Genomic DNA, 26,434 nt, shown 5'->3' with positions numbered 1-26,434 from the left:
ATGTTGTGTGTGAGGTGGCAAACTGTCAGCAGCCTGTGATTCGGGCAAAAATGCACCTGTCATTTCTGAGGAACACCAAGAAGAAACTGGCTGGGACCATGAAGAAAAAGGAAGTGGAAACGAGACTTGTAATTTGTTCTAGCATTGACCGCAATCTTAGAGGAGACATGGTTAGAGCTCATCCACTGAAAACAGTTAAGGAACTAAACACTGGGGCTCGGGGTGATGGGGCCGTAAAATCCTACATCCACTTCACCTGGCAATGTACGGCTTGGCTCCGGTCAAGGATGCCTCAGTCCATAAGACATACACCTTTTGAATAGGCATAGATAATTTTACTACAAAGGAAATATGGGAGGGAAAAGAGTCACTCAAGGTTTCAGTAATTCAATAATTTATTCCTCTAAAAAAGTGTGTAAAAGTATATAGCTCTCATTCACAAGGTATATATGAATGACATTTAAAATGGAGGCCTTTTAGTATTGTTTCTTTTTATCAAAGTCTTTTAGTGTACTGTACGAGCGCTATACTGTAGTTTTAAATGAACTTCACATATTTTTGTATTCTTTCAAATTGTTTGCTATATATAAAAGAAGCTCACTGCAAAATGCTTGAAGGAAAAAAGGAAACAAAAGAAATTCAGAACTTCCCAGAAATGTACAGCTTTTACATTTAAAAAAGGTTCTGAAATATACATACAAGCATGCTGGACAATCCCACCCCTATCCCCTCCCCATTTTCCCTTTTTAGTTCAAACCATGGTAAGAGTTCTGATTTCTGCAGAATTTCCAAAATTAAAAAAAAAATAAAATAACTTCTCATTCTGTAGCAAATCCAGGGCTTGTACATTTCAGATTAATTCAGTAAAAAATTCACAAGTAAAATAATGCATATTTAAGGGAAATATACAGACTTTTTCACACAAAGTACATAAGATTTTTTAAAATCTATTGCCATTCATTTATTTTTGCACAAAAACGTATAAATATGTCACCAGCTTTTCTTAACTTAAAAAACTTAAATAAAAGACACCAATGAAAACTACCCTTTGCTGCCTTTTTAAAAAAAATTTTTGTAGGCATTTTTTTGTTTTTTTGTGGGTTTTTTCCTTTTTTGCTTAGAATTGGGTTTTGAGGGAAGAAAAGCCCCTGCATTAAAAACAGCCCATTTTAAAAAAAAATTCAAAGTTCTGATGAATTCTGGGAAAAAAAGCAACCCCAAAGTGGTAAAAGATTACAAATATCTACTTTACAATTTGTCTTCTCACCAAGATAATTTTTTACAAGTTTACAATCTTCATCATCTTATGCTCTTCAAAAGGCCTTGAGAATTTTTCCTTTCTGATTAAGAAAAAATAGCACTGCAATATTTTTTAAGTCAATTTTACACTGTACACATTAGATACAAATGGTTTTGATATATCAGATTTTTTTAACCTATACATTGCGAAAGTCAACCCCCACCCCCACCCCACTGGTGGTACAGAGAATAAAATTATCCATTTACAAGTTATTTCTCTGCTTTCACATTCCCACAACTTTTTTTTAATATAATGTTTTAAATGTTAGATTATTTCAAGAAAAATACTTTTACAAAATCATATCAGTTATTACATTTCTTTTTTTTTTTTTTTTTTTTTTTTGTTAATAACCAGGATATGCAAGTCTCTTGGAAGAACTTTTAAAATTTGTTTTTCTCTCCACAGATGACTAGGACTCAACAGCCTGATCAGAGTGGCTCACAGCAGGCAAGCCCACGCCCACTGACCTCAGACAGAAATGTACAGCAACATAATGGTTAGAAATGAAGTCTTAAAGACAACCCTCTCGGGCCCGGAATGAGGAGTCATAAAATACTTCAATTAGCCATTAATGCTTTAAAAAGGCATTTTTTAAAAAAAGTCCCACCACAAAGGCTCAACTTCAAGTACTAATTTAATGGTTAAGTTGTAATATTTCTTTGAAATAATATTCCTATGGTCCAGAAAAAATTCACCATATTTATAACTGATTTTATGAGCAAACACTTTCGATCGTGATATGTACATGAGTCCCTTCTGATCTAATGAGAGGAGAGACCTGGCTTTCAGTTAAGAATTCACTAGAAAATATATTTCCGTTGTGACTGTATAAAACTAATGAAGGTACATGCCTCCATGGCTCGGGGTTGAGCCTGACTGCCTTCTTTATAAAAATGTTATCCTTCATGAAACGCTGGCCACTTTTAATAAGAAACATGGCATAATGTTTATCCGGTTTGTTCTGAACAAAACCTACTGCTGGGTGGTTTTGAACACATTACTTTTTAGGCATGATCTCCCCAATTTTTTTCCACTCCGTTTCCAGCTTCTAGGACAGAGGTATGTAGTCAAAGAATCCTATGGCGGATCTGAGTTGGGTTTCAGCTACTGTACCTGGTCCTCATGGATTAAAAATATTAAAAGAAAGTCACAAAAACCTTATGACAAAAAACTTAAAATAAATAAACAAATGAAGACATCACCAGACCTTCTGTATCTACACACAGGTATGAAGTCAACCGAAGCACTCATGTCAATTCAGACAGGAGCACTAGGGGGACAGAAACCCCATTATGAAATCATGTACTTGAGCTGGTTCTTAGTTTTAAAAAGTCCAAGATTATGGAGTTCAGATAACCCACAGGCCATCCACCAGTAACTAGAGGATTTCATCCAAAGGGCTAAACTGCCCTTATTTTTAAACAGAGACTGAAAACACAGACTCTTGTGCAAAAGGATACTGTCTCTTCTGTTTCCCTCTCAAAAACCACCAACAAAAAAAACTTCCCGTGGACCAGTGGTTGGGGGCTGTGCACACCATTAACACTGGCTGAAAGTCACTGCTTATGGAAGTTTCCAGGTCCATGAGAGAAGTGTCAGTGAGTCACTCTGGTAATGAACACTGCAGAAATGACATGTGCCTGCAGAGGAGCAATCACAGTGCGGGACTGTGGGGAGTGGTCTCGAGAAGAGAGTGTGGGGTATCTGCCGAGTGTAGCAGGTTCCTTGGGCTGAGGTTGCAGGGTGAAGGAACTGAGCCAGAGAGAACAGTGCTTTTCCAATCAAAGTATATTCATGATGGCATTGTACAACTGAGTAAGCACCACAAAGTGGACAGGAAGGCAGGAGGTTCGGTCCTGGGTGGCCGGACTGCACGTGAGCCAGGACAGAGCGTTGTACTGCTCCAAGACAAACCTGCAGAGAGAGCGTACCATCAGGGCAAGCGGCAGGACCACGGAGAGGCTGGCTCTCAAAGTCTCATGCTCTGGATGATAGCAGGGAGGCCTATGCCATTCTTTAACTTGCCCCAGGCTTTGTCCTGCAGCTCTTGTTCTCCCATTTTCCCTTCCTACCAGACCTGCACTGCCCAACACAGCAGCCCCTGGCCACGCATGACTTTAGATGTGCCGTGAGAACAAAACACGCACTGGATTTCAGAGACTTCGTTTAAAAAAAAAACATGTAAAATAGCTCATGAGTATTTTTAGATTGATTACTATTGAAATGATGGTATTTTTAATATACCTGTTATCATTTTGGTGTATTTTTATATAATTGATAAATTTTAATAACTAAAATTAGCTTCACTGACTTCTTTTTACTATCTTAACATGGCTACCAGAAAAAATCTAATTAGCTGTGTGGCTCACAGTATCTATTTCTCTGTGAGAGTGCTGCTGGAAACCAAAATCATGTTGATCAGGTTCTTGCTTAATTAATTTCCAAATTACTTTAGAATTACAAAACATAACAAAAAGCTTGCTTTTCCTCAAGGTACATGAAGAATGTTTACAGCTTGCTAAAATGCAAGAGAATTAGTACACACTGCTGGGAGGTATTTCCCAACTATGGCATTTATGGCCTAGTTAATGTTACTTATATAATCCATAGCAGGGAGTGTAAAAAATGTTTTCAAAGCCATGAGCTTCAAAGTCCAGACTCTGGCTTCTAACTGTGCACTCCCTAATTCTGATATATTTTTATCACCATGAAATGCTTCCTCTAAACAGGAAGCTAGGGCAACTGCACTTGCACATGATGATCTAATTTCACAAGATCTCTGCACTGTCTGTCTGTGTTCATCCGGGGCAACTGCAGCTCTTGCTAGCTAACCAGACAGTGCTCTACTGCACACAAGGCAGAATCTTTTCCATGGACACCACACTTCAATAAGAACACCTTGGATAAACAAGAGTAATTTCAAACTGTACTGCTATGTTGCCTGGGTCTGAATCTACCTTAAAACATCAGATGTGGTTTTGGAGTCAAGAGGATGTGGAACCCGCTGAGAATTCCTGGCAGGGAGAAGTTCATCCGTCTGTGCTACAGAAATGTGATGATGCAGTGAAGCCTGGTGAAAGAACAAAGACAGTTACCTTCCCAGCCTAATCAAACATGGGGCAGAAAAAGGGCAGGCCCAGGTCTGCTAGTAGCAGATGCTCTTTGAAGTCCTTAGAAGTCAGGGCTTCATGAATTTTAAGCTCTCAGTAACCCCACTGTGATCCCAAAGAACTCCATATTCTAGAGTTGAAGAAAAACAAAGCTAGCTTTGCAAATGCTTAAATAATGTGCCTCCTCAGATCTTAGTCTGTAGAAGGCCCCACAGTCTGGATATGATGGTTGAAGGTGTCCTTGTGGTGATGTTTAATATGTTCTTCTATCCTGACTTCTCACAAATGGATAGTTAGATCTAGAGGCTCAATTAGTACCAGGTTCTTTTGCTGGGGAGCCCTCTCCCCAAGCCCTACCAACAGAGTGTGCTTGCAAACTTTTGGCTTTTTGCCACTCTGTGGTGAGAAACTGACTTCATTCTGGGTCACACAAGCTGAAAGTTGGAGGTCTTCTATATTAACCCTTAACGTGTTTTAAAAGTTTCCAAGAAATATATAGGAAGGAACAGTGGTAAATCTTTTGGCTGACTCCTGAAGACAGCTGATAGCCTGTGGCAGGGGAGGTCACCCAGGCTTACCTGTCCTGACCAAGCATTATGATTGGGGCTGGGAGGAAGACTATCAAACAGAACCATGTGTCTACCCTACATGTACTCTTCAGGCCCCACAGTATACCCTTGGGTTGATGCGATTTATTTCTTTGTGACAGGGTTTTGAGTTCCTCTCCTATTTCTTCTCCCCACCTGCAACTGTAACTAAAATATCTTCAGAGTGTAAGCAGATGTGAGAGGAAACAGGGAACAGAGTAAGACTATGGTGACTAAGACAGAAATTTCTAACCAAAACTGAGTTTAAGTGTAAGTCACTCATCCCCCAAAACTTTAAATATGATACCAAACCAACCTTTAGGAAGAGGGGGCACTGATTCTGAGCCTGGGGACAGGAGGACCAAAACCACTGGGGGAGATTCTCAGCTTTGGCAGTTGATACAAAATACCCAAGGGCCAGAGGCTGCTGTTTCAGCTCCTCAGGTGCTTCTCTAGAAAGAAGACGCTCGCCCTGGCTCTGAAAAACAAAGTCCCAAAAGCACAATCAGCATTTGTCACTTTAAGTAAGGCTTTGAAAATCACCCTTTTATCAAGTCACTGTGGACACTGTAGTGACTGATCCCCTTTCTGGGAGCATCTCACACAAAACGCCAGATGATGGAGAAGAGCCCAGGGAAGGTACAGTCTTTGATGCATGCATAGTTGCCTGACTCTATGGCTCAGGCAGCAGGTGCCAGCAAAGCCAACAGCAGAAGTCAAGTACATACAGGTTTATTTGCTCTGGTTCCTTTTCTGCAGAATGTAAAAGCTGTCCTGTGGCATTATTAGGTATCAAACTAAAAATGGAAAAAGTGGACTCTGGCAGCTGAAGGCCCCATCACACTCCGGTACTCTTTCCCCAGCACCAACCAAAAACCCAGGCCCCCAGATGACCATCTATCTACTGCCAGTAACACGGACACTGGGAAACATCAAGAAAGCACGGCACTGTGCCAGCATGTACCCAGCATCAACACTGCTGATCTGGCAGCGTGTGAAACCTGCTCATAAAGAAGCCTTGTTTTAATTTGCAGCAATCCCTCAACAAGAGACTCCTGTAAGAGTCTCATTATGCATTTCTGTCACTGACATTTTCCCTACCTTGGATTTACCTAGCTTCAAGAGTTGAAAATATACCTTTTATGTAAGGAATAATAAATAATCCATTTACTTTTCAGAAGGCTTCTGTTTCCAGGAAAAAAAAAATCCTCAGCTATTACATCAAGTTGTTATTAGTTCTGAGTTGGTTAAAAAATAAAAACTTACTGCAACCTTGAACAAATTATTTTCCCTGCTGTAATGCCTTAATTGGATATCAAAGAATGTTTAATGGTTCAGAAAGAGGAAATACTGACAGCCTCTCAGGGGTCACCTGGCTGCAGGTGCAGGACTGAAAAAGTCTACATGACTAGCTTCATAGCAATGCTGTTTAAATTTACAGGACTTGAGGCTTGAACAAAGGGAGAGAATACAGCACGCCTGTTACTTACAAAACAACATCATACTTCAATTCCCAATTCTTTGTTAATGGATAAACCAAATCACAATAAACAGTCCTGGGAGGTAGATGCTATTATTTCCATTTCACAGATAAGGTAATAAGGCTGAGAAAGGTAAAGTAAGCTTGTCCACAGCCACAAAGGTAGTAAGCCTTACAACTGTAATTCAGAGCAACATTTATCAAACTCCTAGCATGCCTTCTTGCTGTGATGCTACCCAGAAGTCACATTAATCCTAAATTAAAACTATCCAATGTAAAATTCATGTTCTTGATTTCTATCACAACAGTCTTTGAAGAACCAATAAATTGTCATTAAATAGCAAATGATTATGGAGGAAATAAAACATTTTAAATCTCCTCCTTCCAGAGAGGGCAAATGGGAGGCAGGCAGTCACACGAGAGCAGCCTACTGAGTCACGAGAGCAGCCTACTGAGTCATCCTTCCCTGGGTTTATCAGCTCTGTGGTGGAAATTTTAAATCTTGTTTTCCTTGATTGTCTTTAAATGAACTCAGAGCTGGCAGTAAACATCCCACCTGTCAGAAACCTAAGTCCACCAAGTACATCTTTGTGTCTAAATGAGTGTGAACAGGGTGTTGCTTATACTTGCCCAGTTTGATATACTAGAGAAAAGTGACATAACTATTTTTCTTTGTCTTAACCCTTCAATCTCACAACATTTTAAATAAAAGGTGCAATACAGTGATAAGGCATGAATCATCTAGCTTTTAAACAAAGTTTACAAGAGCTGTAGCACAACATTTAACTCTTTTAATCTCCTATTGATGTACGTCTAATATCCATGCGATATTTAGAGATGAAACTAGTTGTAAACTTTGGTTTTTTTCCTTAATACTCTGGGCACTAACATGGACATTTCTCAAAAATCAGCCTCCTGTGGGCTCTGGCCACTTTGGCAGGCTGGCTACAGAAGACATCGGGGCTGCATAAATAAAGGCACCATGACACAAAACAAGAGCAGCTGGACTCATTTCAGAATAATTAACCATCAGCAGTGTGTTCTTCAATTAGCACAGTTACTTTGCATGTTAAATAAGCAGGGCTGTTGTTGAACTAGCCCTGGAAAAGCCACTATTTGGGCAAAAAACAAAAAATAAGTAATTGGGAAGTAATAAGCAACCAAAATTAATTTTTGCTAAGAAAACATTAATTGCACAAAACCATTGCCACTGACTATTCTTCTGATAAAGTATATGCATCAAACAGAATGACACATTTCTTTCTAATTCCTGCCTTCATTCAAAATGGAACTACAGTCACTTTCCCATAGCTACTTCTTTCATATCAAGAACCAAAACCATCAAGAGGAAAGGCACATGTAGTACAGAGACAATCACACATACAGAGCATTATTCTCCTAAAGGCTGAGGGTGTTTTAAACCACCCATTTCAAGTCACCCTTACCCGGCTATGCTGGAAGTGAGGGCCCACACCAATTCCAGGAGAGCCTGGGGAAGGGACTGGGGAGGAGTTGGGAGAGGAATGGAGGTTCCCGGTCATTAATATGCCAATATCATTGTCCATATCATCTGGGAATGGAAGGTCAACAAACATGTCATCTAGAGGGAGGGAGAAAAAGGACAAAAACTTAAAAACAATCCATCCCCAACTTCACCAAAACATTGTGTTGTTAACCTATGACTATTACAAGCACATGTTACTAACTTAGGAAGATTTAATCATGCCTACTGGGTGCGAGGTACTGTGAATTAGTCTTTCATTTTGTATTCTCTTTTGTGAAGTATTAACAGAATGGAGAAATAAAGAATGTAAAATAAAACTCCACTCTCTGTACAGCCTCTAAAGGCACATAAAAGATGGCAGAACAGCTAAAGAAGCAATTTAATAATTAAACAAGTTAAAAGTGACACCATCCAAGAAAACAGCAGACTCCATCTATGCATCCAATTAGCATCTAAAATACTGAAGGCTGAATTAATGCACGTTAATAGGTGTGAACTGCCCTGAAAGTGGAGGCCCATTCCAAAAGCGTGACGTTTTTATGAAAAAAGCCTCTCCCCACACTACAGAAGTAAGGAACATGCACAGCAGAAAACTTGGAAAGAAAAGTATAAAAGGGGAAAACCATCACCTGTAACCCAATTACCATGAATATTTTTGCTATGATTCTTCTTCTCGTATTTATTATTCCATTGTGATCATACGAGATATTAAACTTGGTATCCTTTTACCCTCACACTTAACAGGAGTAAATGTTGGTAGCTGTTAAAAATTCTTCAAAAAGGCAATGCAAATTGCTGCATAATATTGCATATTTTACAGCTTATAAATAATCACTTAACAAATGCCTTAGTAGATAGTCAAACCAAAAAAATCTATTACAAATAATCAAATAAGGAGTTGTTTTAGAGCAAACTAGACTCCCAATGATTAGCTGAAGGCAGGAGCTACTTCATGCTGCACAGCAGTCTTCACACATTTCAAATCAGATCAGCAAATATTTACTGAAAGAGTCCATGTGCAAGACACTACCAACCAGGTATTATTTTTTTGTCTTTAATGAAAAACAGGAGAAAATTAATTACCCAAGAGAAGAAGTATTTATGTGGTCTTGGTAATAGCACAGACAAATCTTCAAAACCAAAAGCATTCTCAACCCATTGATCCCTCTTCCTATTTCATATGTGCCTACTAGAACACAGAAAAACCTGTAGCAGCCCAATGACTCATACTCTAGCTCTGTGTCTTGCTGGAGAAGTTGAGCTCAGGGGTTTCCACTCACCATTATTGGGGCTAAACCCATCTTCATTGGGATAGTTGGCCGGAGCCACTTGGATGGTTGACGACGTTGGGAACACCAAGATGTGCGTACAGGAAGCATCTTGAGGGGTGTTAAGCTGAGATGACTGCATGTTCAGTGCAGTGCTTCGGCCAAAAACAGAGCCCATTGTGACAGCATCTTAAAAAAAAAAGAATTCTATCAATTCCTTTTGTGCAGCAGTAAACAACTCCAGAAATGAAGCTCCAAGAGGACCTGAGTTGGAGTGATATGAGTTTGACGCAACAGCCATGATGGACACACATTTACAAAGTTGAGCCTGACTGTTTAAATATCTTCAGAGAAATGGGATCACAGCATTCAGCTGTGATAAGCCCAGCCTCATCCCACACTGGAAAGTTGAAGATAAAACTGGACAGGTCCACCAAATATGTCTTAATTGTTTGTATAAGAAATATTTCCAAAAATGAATCTTCTACTCTCTTTCCTCCTATGGCTGCTCACAATTTATAAAGTATTATTCCCCTAAATAATACAATTCTGTAGAAATGGTACTATTCAACTAGTAATTGTTATACCCAACACTGATTGAATGCTTATTACATGCTAGATTCTGTGCTATACTCTTTATTCACTGGTGCCATCGCATTCAATCACCATAGCTACCTCGAGGTAGGAACCATCATCCCCATTTCATGATGAGGACAGAGCAAAAAGAAGTTATGAAATTTGCTCAAATGGTGCAGGCATCAGTTAACCTAAGGTATAATGAGCAGACCAGTATATGACTCTGTCTCTCACTGGACAGATGACCAGTAACCCTAATCTCACACCATTAACACTACTGACTTCGATAGAGAATGAGTGGACAAGAACTCCCATTTAATCAGAGAAATATCTGGATGGTAAGAACAGGCTAAATAAGTATAAAATTGCTTAGTTATACAGTTATAAAATAGCTCAGTTACTAATTTTTTAACACTTCTGCAGCCACAGTGTTTTGGCCATCCATATACTGGCACTTAACATTTACTGAGAGCTTACTGTGGGCCAGGCACTGTGCTAAATGCTTCACCTTTTTATGCCTCATCATTCACTCTCAGCCGTATCAGAGAACTCATAAATATCCTCTCAAGGATGCTTGGATATTCTGTCAAATACCTATCTTCAAAAGGATATTCTATTATGTATCATGTTGGTGTCCACATTAGTCATTTTTGGATGGTCATTTTGGATAGTGATACACTAACAAGTTGGGGTCAGACAGCAGAAATTAGACCTGACTAAGAACTTTCAAATGTATCCAGAACTTAGAATCTTTCCCAAGCTATAGTCAACAAAGAAAACAAAAATCACAAACCACTTCCCTTGGAAGAGACCAAATGGTTTCCATTTTTGAGCCCTAAGTATAAGCTTCTCATACAAGGACAACAGATATATTCTACACTTGTCTGTGGATTTAAGTTTGAATGGACCGAACTGATATGATCCCTAATTAGTAAAGGGAACAAGAAGAGATTTACCTGGCATCACTACAAAGGACCCTTGGGGCTCCATAGCAACCAGGCAGGCACTAAGGATAGAAGGAGAGTCTGCGGCAGAGATTCCACACATCCGGCACACATCCTTGAGCCGTTTGCTGATTGTCTGTAGTGAACATTCTCCAAGGAGGATACTCCAATCTGAAATCAAGTATTACAGTCACACAAAGTCTTCAGAAATTCATACTGATATGAGGTTTGAGCATTTTACCAGTCTTGCCTGGTAATTGAATTTCCAGGATTGGGCCCTAAAGGGAATACAGCTTTACATTGGTTCCCCTCCTTGCTACAAAGAAAATGCTACTTGACCTCTGTTACCTTTCATTAACAAAAAAACAAAGGCCCACTACTCCACAGACTAAAGTGGTGTCTGAAATGACCTGTGAGAGTCCAGGACAGACCCAGGTAGATGCAGGCACTTCAGGTGTTTTTTGATGATGATGTCAGTCTGTTCTGTCTTTTCTCCTCCTCCTTCTCCAGATCTGGTTCTCCCACTGCCCCAGAGGCACTCTTTTCCAGAAGAGAGCAGAGCTGGAGCAGACCTTGTTCTGTTTGCTACTGTAGGATGGCTGCTTCCAGGACAGGCAAAGAACAGCAGAATTGAAGAGACTATCCCAGATAGCTGAGCTGATACACATAGCTGTGAGTGGAGTGCTCCAAATGATGCCACACTAATTGTTCAGATGAAAAAGTTGGCACAAATTTTCTTTCTAGTATTTGTTTATTGCCTCCAAATAAGGGCACTGCACCTACTCAGAGAACTGCTGAGGGTTACGTCACTCTGGGAACTGAAATGTACTCAGTCCCCTCTCCTGGCTTCCCTGACAGCCCTGTGGCCCACTGCACCCACAGCAATACACAGCTAGCCACATCATGTCCCACTGATGACAGGCCACTCCATTGCAGGCCTCTCAACCTCCATGCATTTTTTTCCAAACAAGCTGTTCTCTTATTAAAGAACAGACCAAAGGAAAAATTTCTTCCTATTTCGTATTTCTAATGAACCTCAAACTGAAGTGGCTGGAATACAAGTGATCAAGCACATGAAGAACATATTTTTCAGAAACCATAGAAAAATCAGATTGAGCTCCATATTTAAAACCAAGTTAAGAAGGAGAAGGCAGCATGAGTATTTATCAAACACTTTAGTGACAACAGAAATTTGCAAAGTTGCCTGAAATTTACAGGCTTAAGTGTGATGCAAAGAAACAAATGCACTGAGGTGCAGACCTCCCATTCCCCAAGGAAGGAACTGCAGACTGGTCAACTGAACCCCGTACACTTAGGCTCTTCTTGGTATTTTGGTTACTTCAAAGTATATATTCTCTCAATGTTCGATGGCGTCCTAAGAGCCAAGAAAAGTGTGCCCCTTCTAAAAAATAGTACAAGGGAAGGCAATGGCCTGAATAATTTTCCAAATACCAACTGACTTGACTACCAGGCTACATTTTTATCCTCTCTTCTTTTCTATTATATTCTGACTTTTCCCAAGGGTTAAGAGTAGCTCAAAGTCTTTAAGAAATAAGATTGACTAAAAGGCATACTAGGAAAGAAGACAGGAATTCTGACAAAAATGAAATGATAAATCCCATAATGTATTATACCTCCAGGCTACTGATACAAGATTCATTATAGGTACGATATTCTTCAAAGAATGAAAAGGGTAGTATTTTCTACTGGGCTACAGTATAATTTCAAACTAAAAAAATTTTGTATATAATAGATCCCTCAGAAAACACTTATTGAATACATATTCATGTAATATTTGTATAAATCACTCTTAAAACCTAATGGTTAACTCCCTCAGGCATTTGCTACAAAATAAGTTATATCTGCTTCAGGGGTTCCACAAAATACCTGATACAAATTTCATGTACAGAAATAATATGCATACTGTAACGCAAGGGTTGATGAACTATAGTCTGCAGGCCAAATCCTGCCCACTACCTGTTTTTGTAAATAAAGTTTTATTAGAACACAGTCATATCCATTCACTTAACTTGTTTATGGCTGCTTTGACATTACAATGGCAGAGCTGGGTAGCTGTAAGCATGACCAGCTGGTCTGCAAAGTCAAAGATATTTACTATCTGACCCTTTACAAAGAAAGTTTGCTGACTCTGCTCTAATATATTAACACACCCAAAACCACAAAGCTTATCTGTGACATATGCTTTGCTTTTGTGCAGACCTTAGAAAAAAACCTTCTCATCTATATGCATATATTGAACTTCTTATAAATGAGCCATTAATTAATAAGCCTTTTAAAAAATAACTTAGGCCTGTTCATATTGCTCCTGTAAAGCTATACTAGGACAGTGCATGAGCTGGGCTCCATTCTTGGCAAGGCAGCCGTGGGAGTTTGGTGGCGGTATGTTAAGAGTGACTCTTACTGCTGTGTGACTGACTGTTATATTTACAAGGAGTATAAGCAGTTGGTAGATACATTTGGGGATTCAACTTTAACAAAATCTGCTCTCTTAAGCTTCCAGACTTTAGATTATCAGTGGCAAGGTGAATAAAGAATGTTCCAATCTATAACCACTTGTCCTTGTACACCAGGATTATCTTGCTATTGTGCCACCAAAACAAAGAAATACAAAACTCATCACCATCAACCACCAAAAATAAACAGCTTAAAGGCTGTTCTCATATGACTCTATATTCACAATATCTGATACAAAATTTTTCTGTGAAAACTGACTTGTTCTTCTCACTGACTCAATATATAAATGTTAGAAATCCTAATTTACTGAGTATCACTTTTATATTAATAAAACATTCTTCCTCTTTTTATGTTAGGGTTCAATATTTAAGATTTTCTTTGATAAATGGTTTTGTTGCTAATGAAAAGTTTAAAAACCATTGGTTCATCCTGTCCACTTAAGGAGTCAGAAAATAAAATCTGCCTCCTTACTGTAACTTTACAGTTTTCTCCCTCAGCTCAGTTAATGACATCAGCTCAGCCCTTTTCCGGTTCCCTGTGTCTACTGCTTAGTTCAATATATGCATACAGATAAGAGAAGTCTTTTTTCAAACTTTTTCTCTCACCTTTAAGCTCCCCGTGGCCAAGACGCCCGAGTCGCCCGATTACAACCCTCCAGGGTAGAGATGTCATTTGGACAATACCTATGCACCATTCCCATAACTTCTGTAGTCCAATTTTACGTGCAGATACTTTACTCCTCCGTGATCTAAAAAGAAAGAAATGGGGAAGGGGTCCCCAAATGAATCAAAGTTATCACTTAGTAAGACAAAACCAAGAAAATCCCTAAGAACCCACCCACATGGTACCCACTGCTTTTAACAGGAAAATTAGACACATATCTGAGGAAAAGTACAACATCAGTTTACATGCACCATAAACCAAGACTCCTAACCTGTTTGGTAAAGCAATATTTACAATACAAGTTTCCAATAATTCCCCGTGGAGGTCAGTGCAGGAAGCCAAAAGCCAGCGCTGGTCATGAGACAGACAATAGCCCACAAAGAGCACATTGTATTTCTGGCTCGCTTCACCGAATGTCTCTCCCAGCTCTGTCTGCTTGTCTTTGATTGGGGCCAGTATAAAAGGAGGGGAGTAAAGCTGGATTGGGCTGGGCCGCTGAAATAAAAATAAAAATCAGTATCAACATGAATTCAAAGGCACTCAACTCGATGTTTACAACAAAACCCAGAAGAACACTGAGTGAAACAGCAGAGTACTAACAACAGACTGCCCCCCACAAGTACAACATACACAAATAGCAATGGTAACAAAGATAACAAGAAGATGGTTAGAATTATATAAGCTAAGAACCCAATCATACCCATATTTCCTTATTAAAAGAAATTACTAGAAAGTAAACTGGCCCAACTTCACTAGTCATTAGGAAAGTGTAAAGTAAAACCACAGTATGATACCACTATGCACCCACCAGAATGTCTGAAACAAAAAAAGAGAAAACACTTAAGTACTAATGAGAATGGGAACAACTTGAAATTTCATACATTGCTGGTGATGCAATCCCTTTGGCAAAGTATTTGAAGCTATCTGCTATAGCTGAACAAACACATACCCTATGACCCAATAAAATGAATATGTATGTTTACCAAAGGTCAGGTATAAAGAATGTTGTTTACAACAGTGAATGTTGTTCACATCATAACAATTCTGAACAAAAAATAACCTGAATACTCATCAACAGTAAACTGGTTGATAAACTATAACATAGTTATACAATCAGAATATTAAAGAGCAAAGAGAATGAAAGAACTACCACTATAAGCAACAGATGAATCTCAATATTGAGTAAAGAAGTTAAACACAAAAGAATACAAATTATACGACTCAATTTATATGAAAGTCAAAAAAAGGCAAAACTATGTTTATAAGCCACAATAGTGATTACCACTGGAGTGACTCAGAGGGACATCAGAGAGGTTTCTGAGTGCTTCTTATGTTGTTTCTTGTGCTTGTTACATGGCACTTTTACTCAGTGAAAATTCATCAAGCTTATCATTTTTCACTATGTGTATACTTTAATGTGTGTGTAAAGAAATCAAAACATTAGCTATTACCTAAGAAATATTTTAGATAAATTGTGAAGTTATATAGTTTGCTATCCTTATTTACAACTATTCTACACATTTCAGTATTTAATGAACTGTATTAGGGGTGAGCAAACTTCTATAAAGGATAGACAGTAAATGTTTTAGGCTTTATGAATGTCTATCACATAAAACCTTCTGTTTTAAACTAATAATTCTTGTCTGGCTGGTCATACAAATACAAGCTACAGGCCAGATTTAGCCTACAAGCATACCTGTTGACCCCTAAGCTGGGCAGCATAAGCAACAGTAAGAACAGAATTAGAGAATTTTAAGCTAGAAAAGACTTTGTAAATAATGTAATACCATTCCTTCAATTTAAGGATACAAAATACAGGTCTAGAGATATTCACAACTTGCTCAAAGTTTCAAAGCTAACCTCATCACTGATTCAACTCACTCCCCACAGACCTGGAAATACTATTCCAAAGTATTTACAAAGTGAACTGAAAACATATCCACACAAAAACTTGTACACAAATGATCATAGCAGTATTATTCACAACAGCCAAAAAGTAGAAAAATGTCCATCCACCAATGAATGGATAAATAAAATATGGCATGTCCACACAATGGAATATTATTTAGGCATAGAAAGGAATGAAGCACTGATACATGCTATGACATGGATGAAAGTCAAAAATATTAAGCTAAATGAAAGGCCAGACATAAAAGATTACATATTGCATGGTTCCGTTTATATATAATGTCCAGAACAGGAAACTCCATAGAGACAGAAAGAGATTAGTGGTTGCCAGGAGTTTGCAAGGAGGGAAAATGAAGAGTGACTGCTAACAGATGTGGAGTTTCTTTCGGGGTTGATGGAATATTCTAAGATTAGACAGCAGTGATAGTTATAAACGTTTGTGAATAAACTAAAAACCACTCAACAATACAATTTTTAAAAAGGTGAATTATATGATATATGAATTATATTTCAATAGAGCTTAAAAAAGAGAGAAACAGTCCAGGTGAGGTTGCCTGAAAAGTTTTATGTAAAACAAAAGATTAAATGTCATATATTTTCAATGTGATAGTCTGTGATAAATTACTAGGTAAAACATTATTCCTAAGCTGTGTTTTTAAGATGCTAGATATTCTATGAAAAACAAAAGTGACACTAGTAATAGGATTTCTTCTAAAAGTTGTATGATAAATACTGAAATACTTTCTTCTGTGAAAATGTGCTTGTATGACATTATGCCACCATAGAGAATCAAAATTCCAGGAAGCAGGGGCCTGGCTGTTTTGTTCACCCTGCATTGTCAGCACCTAAAACAGTGCCTGGCACACAGCAGACACTCTGCTGTACTTCCTGAATGAAAGTGGAATATTCTAGCTGGAGACTGAAGAAGAGGCAGCATTTAGCAATCAGCCATTCCCTTAATGCAAGTAAAAACTTAGAAACCTCAGTAAATGTTTGTAACATTTGGTTCTTTTGTTTTTAACAAAGTTAAAAAATTTATTTATTTCTTCCTCTTCCAAAGCAAAAGAAAAAAGGCATATTTTTGCCACTGATTTTAATGTAAGCCTCACTTTAGCTCATGAACTCCTGATGTGTTCTACCACTATGTTACATCTTTAAAGATGTTTCATAATGCCTTGGGATATCTTAGTACAGGTAGTCAGCCTTTATTATCTATCCTCTATGAAAATGCAGAATACTACTAGTTATCATTTGAAATTGTGATTGTTTCTTACCAAAGCGTAAGGAATGATTGCATTTGAACTGCAGAATACACAAGAGGTACAGAACTAAAAGATTCTTAGTTTATAAAGAAAGGCAATAACTCATATTTTTGGAGAAAAATAGGAAACACAAATTTAGTTTTTAATTCTGGAAAAGCTAACAGCAAGAACAGATGAACTGCTCAAGTGAAAAATTCAAAACTCAAGAACAAACTATCTGAAAACCGCCAAAGATTAAAACTTTTACATAATCCCAGAGTGAATGTAGGTCATCACCTAAGCAGTGTCCTCTCTTGGGGCCAAGCCGACCTGAACCAGGTCACAACAAATGCAGTGAGAACTGGGTGCAGCATTTTTTTTTTTCACTTCTGAGCTTCTAGATACAAAAGGGACAAGCATTTCATCAAGTTTTTCAGGAAAACTTAGACTGCCGACTAAATGAGCAGTTTTTGGTGTTTTTTAGTTCTCTTATTGTGAAGAGGTGTTTCTTGGCTTTTATTAGTGGGTGATCTTTCATGCAATATACTTGTGAGAAGTGATTTTTGAAGGCTTTGAAAATTCTAAACATTGCCCTGTACATCTTAAGGATAAGATGATTAGTAAAACAGAAGAAGGGCAGAACTATTATTTAAAACATGTTTGGCTTTTACAATTCCCCTTGAGGTACATATCTGTGGAAGTAGACCTAAGAAGATGGAGAGAAAAAGCATTCATTCATGTACGGAAGCACTAAGCCTAGGGATGGGAAATCAACTCCCTGTATGAATGGGCACCTGAAAATGAGGGACCCTTGCAGCAGAAACACATACATAACTACTGTACCAGGAAAGAAAAGAGCTGGGGAAGGTAGAGAGTTAGCAATTTAACACATAGATTAGCATCATAAAATAAAGATAAATATAGGAAAGTGGAACACTAATAAGTAAAAGTGCTAAGTGTATTGTTGCCTAGGTCCTACATCAACAAATAGCAAAAGTTTGCTTGACTCATTTCTCAAAAAAATTTCCAAGTTCACAGAAGTATCTCCTCTATTTTAACTTAAGGACTAAGAAAACTTATGCCATTCTCACATAAAGGTAGAAGACCAGCCAAGCAGCCACCCCTCCTGGCTTGCATCTTCAGCACAAAAGTACTCTTTTTGCACACTTCTGCCCTGCTACTACCTACCTCTGGGTTCTTGAGGGTCATCTCAATGCTGGCGGCAGGCCCAAATCCTGTGAGGGATTTAATGTGGATCTGTGTAGGCAGAGGTCGCCTGCACTGGCAGTACACTGAGAATGCCATGGACTTCAAGTACTGAATGTAGAGAACTTGCTCATCCTTCATTGTCTGCAGCATGTACTGGCAAGGCACAATCTACAGGCACAAATACAGCAGGACCAGAGACTCAGATCTAATAGGCTGACAAGAAAGCTGGAAAGCTAAGTGGCATGAATTCCTTATGTGAATGGGGGGAGGCAAAATTTATTTTAAGATGTCTAAGTGCCAAACATAATTTAACCAATCTTAATTCCTTGCAGTGACATAAGATCCTATGTTCTCAATGCACACCAGCAACTTAAGAAGAGCTGTTATTTTGTTGGTCAAGTTACACTATCACTTAGAAAGAAATTATCCTGTTCCCAAATTTGGGGGGTAAATTCTCTATTCATTGTTGCCATGCCCTGAAATTTAAAATGTGCTTTTTAATACATTTCTCATTTTTATCATGTATACACACAGTGTATGGTATCTTTGGAATTATCATCTAATCATTTGAGACATAAACTTCAAAACAATGAAAAGCTATCAACAATCTATTCTGGTAACTTTAATTTTGATCTTTTAATGCTATAAGATGTGTTTAGTTAAAGTGACAATAAAATAAAATCCAAACACCCAAGACATCATTTTTACCTATTAAACTATAAAATTTTTAGAAACCATTACACTATAAAGCTGACAAGGGTTCAGGGAAAATGGGCATGCTAATTCACTGCTGAAAGAAATGTAAGCAAGTAAAATATTTGTGGAAAGGAATTTGTATTATTTATCAGTATCTACATCTACAGCTACTTTAAGAAACGACCTGAATATGAAAAAGAGATTATATACGAAGATGTCTGTTATGGCTTTATTTATAATAGTAAATAATAGAAACAAACATCTACATAGGAATGGTTAAATATGGAAAATATGCAGTCATTAAAAATGTTGCTTGTGAAAATTTTAAATAACATGGAAAAGTATTCATAAATAATGTTAAGTACAAAAAGACTAAAAATTATATTAAATGTCTGATCTCGACTATGTAAGCAATACAAAAAAAGGCACTAGAAATATGCCCAAATGGTAATGAAGGCTGAGGGAGAATTATTAATACCTTTTATATATTTTTTAATTACAAACTTGTATTTATTTTTATAAACATAACAATGAAAGTAAAAACAAACTTGCAAATAATTACCTGGAGAATGAAAGAATTTCTCATATGCTCAGGTAAATTATCCAGCATCTCTGTGTAGCAGCGCATCAAACTCAACAGCCAGAAGTTTCCAGAAGTGGAATCTTCCTCCGCAGTGTAAGTGAAGGGGTCCACCATGTAAATGACAACAGCTGGAGGATAGGCTTGGCTGTCTGCAGAGTCTGGCTCTGTGGGAATTCCTATTCTCTCCCTTTCCGTAACACTGTAGAAATAATCATTTACGAGATGCACAAAGTAAATACAGATTACACAAAATACATCAATTCTAGAGCACATCTGGACAATAATTACAGATTAAATTTAACACTAATATGTATTGTATTACCAAGGCAAAGGCAAACCAAGCCAGTTAGCATCAAAATAGATGGAAAATGACAATATACTCCTCTAAAATGGGAGATCTCTTTTCCAATTCCCTTTTTTTTTCCTGTGGCTACATGCTACAAAGATGTTTTATAGTACTATTATCTTAATATTAATAGCTTACTATTACTATCATCCATATATTATATTCATATAATAGTAATAGCTTATTATTAAACATAACAATGTTAAGTTTATATAAGAAGTCTCAAATTTCTTAATGAAGCTATAGATTGACAGCTGTTACTTTCTTTGGGGAAGAGAAACGGAGCTCTTTATTGGATTTATAGACTGACGAGGTAGAGGCAGAGAGAAGGGTGCAGAAAAGTAGATAAGGGGTCCAAGATGACACCATTTTCCCCCAACCAGCAAGTAGCGTACCTTTCCTGTCCATCCTGTAAGGGCTGGGAGGAGCTCTGCCCAGGCTCAGTGTCTCCACCACAGCCTATGTTCCCTTGGGTTCTATCTGCAGAACTGGCCCCAGTGCTGGGGTTCTGGCCTCCAACACTACCACTGAATCCTGAAGAAGAGGCAGTGCTTATCTGGTTCATAACGGGAGCAGAGGCAGACGATGAGACTGGTGGCACAGAGGAACCAGGTGCAGAACTACTCGCTGCAGGGTTCGAAGCACTGCCGTTAGAGGTGGGATTAAATGCATTGCCAGCTGAGGGAGCTGCCGATCCTGAATTTGACGCTAAAGGCCCAGCATTCCCAGGTGTAGCCTGTCCTTGCGCTGCTGCTGGTGGGCTCTGGTATTTAGGTGGTATCAACAGGCTATTATCGAGCTGCAGAGTGGCTAAGTAAGGTGCTGAAAGAGTACATGCAGAGAGGTAACCTCAGTGATGTTCTCCAGTCAGACTGAATCCGAAATTTTTAAAAATCATTTCTTTTTTTAAATTATGCTTTTGAGCTACAATACTCTGATTACACCACTTAAAATGCTAGCTTCACACTTGAATATATGCTTCTACCTTCTGAAAATATGGAAATGAACATGGAGTTAATTAATTATAAACTCTGGAGAAGAGGTTTATTTGGAAAAAAAGAAGGGAGAAAATTAATCATTTGTAACATTTTCCTTTCAGACCAATTCCATATGCCTTCACTTAGTGAGAGGCCATATAATCTACAGCCATCAGAGTATATGATTCTCCTATGTGTGACCAGCTTTATAAGCTTCTAAGATTCTCTTGGGAATCTACAGTACAATTAAGCAATTAATACCAAATCATGCTGCTAAAATTCCAAAATGAGGAATAATTAGATATGACTTTAGGCAACTTTAAATAGCTTTTAAAGAATAGATGTCCACATAAAAATATGCATTTAATGACCTAGAATGCAAAAACTAGACCTAGATAAATACTGTAAAGGGATGCTAACATTTCCTGAGACAAAGCAGCATCTTGCTTCATCCCATGGGTTGTGGGGGGAAAACAGACTGCTATGTTCCTCCTCAAACATACCTACGCTCCAAAATAAATTCCCACTTACCTAGGTGATGGCGGCAAACTTGCGCATAAAGTTTGAGTCTGGAATGATTGTCATTCTCCTCACTGCTCCACGGCTGGTTGAACCACTCGCTCACAAGCTCCTCAGTGAGCTTCTGTGCCGCGGTCTTCCCGACGCGCATGATCCCGTCACGGAGCACTCTGCAGATAGGCTTGTGCTGCCCAAGCCTACACATCTGACACCACAGGCAAGACCGTTACCACAGCAGGACCCACTCACCGGCAAGTTGGTGTGCGGGATTCCTTCCACACACGAAAGCATTTTCTTTTCCCTCAGCGTTACCATGTGCAACCAAACCGGCCCTACGAGCAATGATGTGCCCTGAAACTGCTCTCCCACAAACCTGGAGACTGGGCCCTCTAAAGAAAAGGACTGTTCTTCATCCCAGTCAGCTCCTCCCGCACAAGGGGTGACTGCTGAGCACTACCTGACACTAATGGTCAAATAAAGAACTAACCGGATGCCTGTCTATTAAGGCTGACTGGACCTATGTCCCCTAAAACCTCCGAAGTAATCCATACTCATAATGGTTTCCCATAAGATCACATTAAAATTTTATTGGCCATCTGTTACATTGTTACAGACATTTGGAGATCACCAATGGCAGATGCCCTTGAAGCCCATGGATATGCTGGTAACTTTTTAGAAGTAAATAGTTTAGCACAATAAGATTCTGTTATTAATTTCCAGTAACACTAAAGGGGTACTTAAAGCAGAGAATTAATAAAATGTAGCTGCAAAAAGTAAGCTACTTAACTACTTGTTCACTAGCAGGAGAGCCCACATTACTATCCCTTATTAGAGTTGATGAACTGAAGGCTTACCAAGTCCCTACAAAATTCTCTGTGTACACTCGTCTGAAGCAGGTATGTATGCATTACTGTCAAATGAGCAACCCTAGTAAAGTCATTAAGATCTAAGAAGATCTGGCAATCCCTTTATGTTTTGCAACTTAGGTTGAAGGCTTCATTCAAGAGAATGGCAGGACTTTAAAACTGCTTAGACAAGTTTTCTGTTTTGGGTTGTGATTTAATATTTTTATGCATCAATGGACCAGGCACTGTTTAGAAATTACTGTATCTAGAGGTTTCCTTCAGTGACTTAACTAATGCCATTACCTCATACATTAGTTATCTCCTTACTTCTTTGTAGCAACATGTTTAGTTTACTATTTCAAGTGAACTCATATATGTAAAGATAGTGAATATTCTATTATGGAATATTTTTGAAATTCAACTTGGCATCTAATTTAACAAATATTTTTGTAATGCTTATAATATGCCTATCACAGTTCTAAATACTATAAATCCTGATTCATTTCATCTTGTAACTATAAAAATATTTGAAACATAAGGCACAAAGAATTTGTACCAAGAAGATGTATTTTGGCAGAGGAAATGTGGCACTCACTCTTCAAAGACACATGATTCTAATTTTTCAAAAGTAACAAGAATTTATGTATCAAATATATATAATTATCTACCTGGCTTTTACATTATTATGGTTTATTACATTATTAATCTGTATCAAAATTTTAGTGCTAACAAGAAAGAATAATGTGATAAAAAAATAGAGTGATATGACTCATTAAACTCATCTTTGGATTTAGAAATTTTCAAGTTAAACCTTTTGATACATTTTTATACTATTTTGAGGAACCTTCCCACTCCCCCCAAAAAATAGTAGATATGCCTTTTTTTCATAAAGCTCATCTTCTGAACAGCCACTTTCCCCTGGTAAGTGATACTTTTATACTCAAGCACAAAAATGGGAAAAAAAACAGCTGATGGGATTTTAGAATGGGTGGAAAAATGAAAGTCTTCTAAATCTAATAAAATATAAAGCCAAGATGGGAAAGCAATTTACGCCAGATAATTGTTTTCTTCATCCTCCAATTCTTTGCAAATTTTCTGAGATCTACTTTGAAGATATCTGTTCTTTAAAACTTAGTCATAATGAGAAACAATCTGGGACTCATGTCATAATGAGGACTTTCCATATCTTTCAATTCTTTCTCACCTCATATACTGCGCTCAAGTCCCTGAAGAAAGTTTTGGCTCCTTGGAGCAAGGCCTCATTTTCTGGACACACCACAATATAGGCAACATCACGGTGGCCCCCATATGGGTCCAACAGCAGCCTCTCCCAAAATGGCAGGGAGAATGGCGAGATGGTGAGGAAGTCCTTGTCATAGCCCACTAGCAGAGTGGGGACGGGCAGCGGCTCAGGAGATTCTTCTGAACCTAAAAACAACACTGCAGTTCAGGAAGGTGCTTGAAAGTCTTTTTCCCACAACCTGGACAATTTAGAAGTTACTGGCACATTAGGCTTCATTCTAGCATCGGAAATGTCATTGTAGGTTTATACAGAACTCTTATAAGTATTCTTCAAATCTTCTAATTAAATGGCCCCTGATGAAGGACCTTAATTAAGTGAGTCAGAACATGTTTAATAAAGGTTTAGAAAGATCAGAGGGCAGGCTAGAACAAGTTAAAGTCGGTCCTCCAAGCAGCACTGGGTCATTGCCTCTAAAGTGAGCACCATGATGCTGACTGTGAACAATTTGGCAGAACTAGTTCAGAAGTTCATCCAGATGAAAACTCAATGAGGACTGGGACGATGAGGAGAATCTAATAAATACTCTATTTAAGGATTACTTTCCTCATTGACCTGGATTATGCCAAGGATATTTAGAAAACCTAACTCCAAAACTGAATTTAGGAAAACAAAGAGATTATAAAATTTAATAGACATGAAAAAAAAGATTCTACTTTGTCAGTGAAGCAAGGACTTGACAATAGGTTAAGCTACTTTTTCAGGGAACAAAAATACCTGAAGGAATTTAAACAGGGCAAAGACTCTACCGTAGGTTCCACGTCCAGCCATTTTGTGGAACTGCTGCCAGGTGAGTGGCCCCTGCACATGCTGGATATTCTCCCAGGTCCTGCCCGTGCGCTTCTTCTGGATGGCATCTTGGAGAAAGGGCTGCAGGGACAGCAGCATACGGACTACATCTTGGGAGGAGAGCATGCTGATGTCTAGAACTGGAAAAGAAAAAAAGGAACAGGAATCACAGAGGGAGATTTGCACTCCTCTTTATTGCTATTAGTTTGGACCTCAGTTATAGTCCAAAGACATTATTATTGCTGGTAGTTTCCGTTTTTAGTAAATTCTAATAATATCTGACTTGACTTGGAGTCAAGAGGAAAGATGTATTTCTTCTTTTCAAGTAGAGAAAATAATTAATTATTAGAAACAATAAAAGGGAAAATAGGTTACTCTATATAAAAGTGGTTAATGTAGAATTGCTTAAAAGTGGAAAGATGGATATAGGTCTGACTTTTTAAATCATACAAATCTGTTGCTAAGGTTGTTCATAAGAAAAGAACTGAAAAAGTTTCTTTATTGTATTACTTTTATAAATATCAATGTTCTGATTATATGATAAGTTGGAAAAAGGAACTTAAATGGAAGCTTTTTAAACTTTTTAAAATACTCTTAATGTAAAATATTTTCACAAAATACAAAATGCATCCAGAGAAAGACAACTTTCCACACAGGCAGAGGCACATGAAACCATGGTAGAATCAACAACAGGCCTGAGAGTCACCTGTACACAGAGGAGGGCAGGGGATTCATGGGTTCAGAACAGACACTCTTCCTGTTAACAGGAGGGATTCTTAACCTAGAATCTGAAATACTTCTGAAACTCTAAGCAAAACTGTGCATGCAAAATACGCGCATATGTGTATTTTCTACCAGAGAAAGTCCATAATGCTCAGCATATTCTCGAAAAGATCTGAAGGAAGAGCTCATTAAGGTCAAGGTGGTCCTCTATGAACCTATGCAGCTGGGTTCCTGAAGACCTTTCCCTACCCTTTCTTACTTTTTCAGCTGATTAGGAGAATGGCACAGACAGAAATCAAAGATTCATCTACCACTCAAATCTGAAGCACAGGGCTGCTTAGAGTTTGTTTTTTTTAACATTTTGAGATGTGTCCCTAAACCAAACACAGGTTGCAAATTGGTGGTGCATGGAGTTTCTTTTTTTTCTAGTTTTATAACACATCTCTCCAGGAAATTTCATATACTATGAATCTGGATTTCCAGTGTCTCTTGAAAAACTGGGAGACCTGGCAACCCTGGGGCTAAAACCCATATTCTTGCAAAACCACCAGCTGTGGGAGCCAAGGAACAGCTGTCTCCTTCAGACAGTTCGCCATGGCCCCCTCTCTGCTGCTTGCCTGAGATTGAAGCAGTGGTGACTGCTCTTATCTTCAAGTCTGTACTTCTTGTTTTCATAGAATAAAGAAAAAAAGTAAAGTACTTCTTGTACCCAAAAGTACGTGTACATCCCCAGAGCAGGAAAATGACAGACTAAGAGAACCACAAGATGGAGAAAAACAAAAGCAGACAGAATTCGTTGTAACTTTATTCCTGTGCATATAAAAAAGCATGTGTGCTGTGAAAGGATGTAATTGAGGACACTGATTTTTACATATCTGGCCTCTCAGGTCATTCCTTTACATTATCTGCCCATTACTTAAGCATCTGAATTTAGAACTCACACCTCCCTTGCAATAAAATATGCTGTTCTTCATATCTAAAGATGACACTACTGACCCATCCACACAGACTGTCTGAAGGCCACTATTAAAGGAACCAACGAAGATCACCACTCACATTTCTTTAGGCGAAAGACTGCATTTTCTTCAATGCAAAAAATTCACCCAGCAGATATTAATCAAGGTCTGCTAAGTACAAAGCACTGTGCTTAAACCTAAGCAGTTACAAAAATGAGTATAGCCCTTGAACACTTCCTTAGGAGTCTCCGCCTACAAAGTCTCCTTGCCCGCCTACTCAGAAAATAAGTGTCCTTCCCTATTCCACTGATGTCTTTCCTCTGGACATACTTTTATTACTCCAAATTTCAGACTATACTTAAGAAGCTGATATAACCTTTTCCCCTACAGGACTGAGAGCTGTTCAGAAGCAAGGTGCACATTTCAGCCATGTAA

The 26,434-nt window shown here is 38.3% G+C and overlaps 1 protein-coding gene across 3 annotated transcripts in view; it reads right to left on the bottom strand.

Moving 5' to 3' along the window:
* Positions 1 to 373: 373 nt before the first annotated feature.
* Positions 374 to 26,434, bottom strand: part of MED13L (mediator complex subunit 13L) — a 322,750-nt gene continuing 296,689 nt past the window's right edge. For all 3 annotated transcript variants that reach the window (XM_036929473.2, XM_036929474.2, XM_036929475.2), the window contains 14 exons: positions 24,281 to 24,460; positions 23,436 to 23,659; positions 21,399 to 21,591; positions 20,286 to 20,712; positions 19,524 to 19,743; positions 18,245 to 18,433; positions 14,179 to 14,402; positions 13,850 to 13,992; positions 10,782 to 10,940; positions 9,262 to 9,438; positions 7,923 to 8,077; positions 5,314 to 5,475; positions 4,258 to 4,370; positions 374 to 3,214 (listed from right to left, as the gene is read on the bottom strand). In XM_036929473.2, coding sequence (XP_036785368.1) covers positions 3,082 to 3,214; positions 4,258 to 4,370; positions 5,314 to 5,475; positions 7,923 to 8,077; positions 9,262 to 9,438; positions 10,782 to 10,940; positions 13,850 to 13,992; positions 14,179 to 14,402; positions 18,245 to 18,433; positions 19,524 to 19,743; positions 20,286 to 20,712; positions 21,399 to 21,591; positions 23,436 to 23,659; positions 24,281 to 24,460 — 2,699 coding nt within the window. In that variant the 3' untranslated portion in view covers positions 374 to 3,081. The remainder of the gene's footprint in view (positions 3,215 to 4,257; positions 4,371 to 5,313; positions 5,476 to 7,922; positions 8,078 to 9,261; positions 9,439 to 10,781; positions 10,941 to 13,849; positions 13,993 to 14,178; positions 14,403 to 18,244; positions 18,434 to 19,523; positions 19,744 to 20,285; positions 20,713 to 21,398; positions 21,592 to 23,435; positions 23,660 to 24,280; positions 24,461 to 26,434) is intronic.

Source organism: Manis pentadactyla, chromosome 14 (genome assembly GCF_030020395.1).
Source record: "Manis pentadactyla isolate mManPen7 chromosome 14, mManPen7.hap1, whole genome shotgun sequence".
In the NCBI taxonomy this organism is placed as follows: domain Eukaryota; kingdom Metazoa; phylum Chordata; class Mammalia; order Pholidota; family Manidae; genus Manis; species Manis pentadactyla.
Note: the sequence above shows the minus strand (reverse complement) of the source record. Positions and strands in the feature narration are given on the sequence as shown.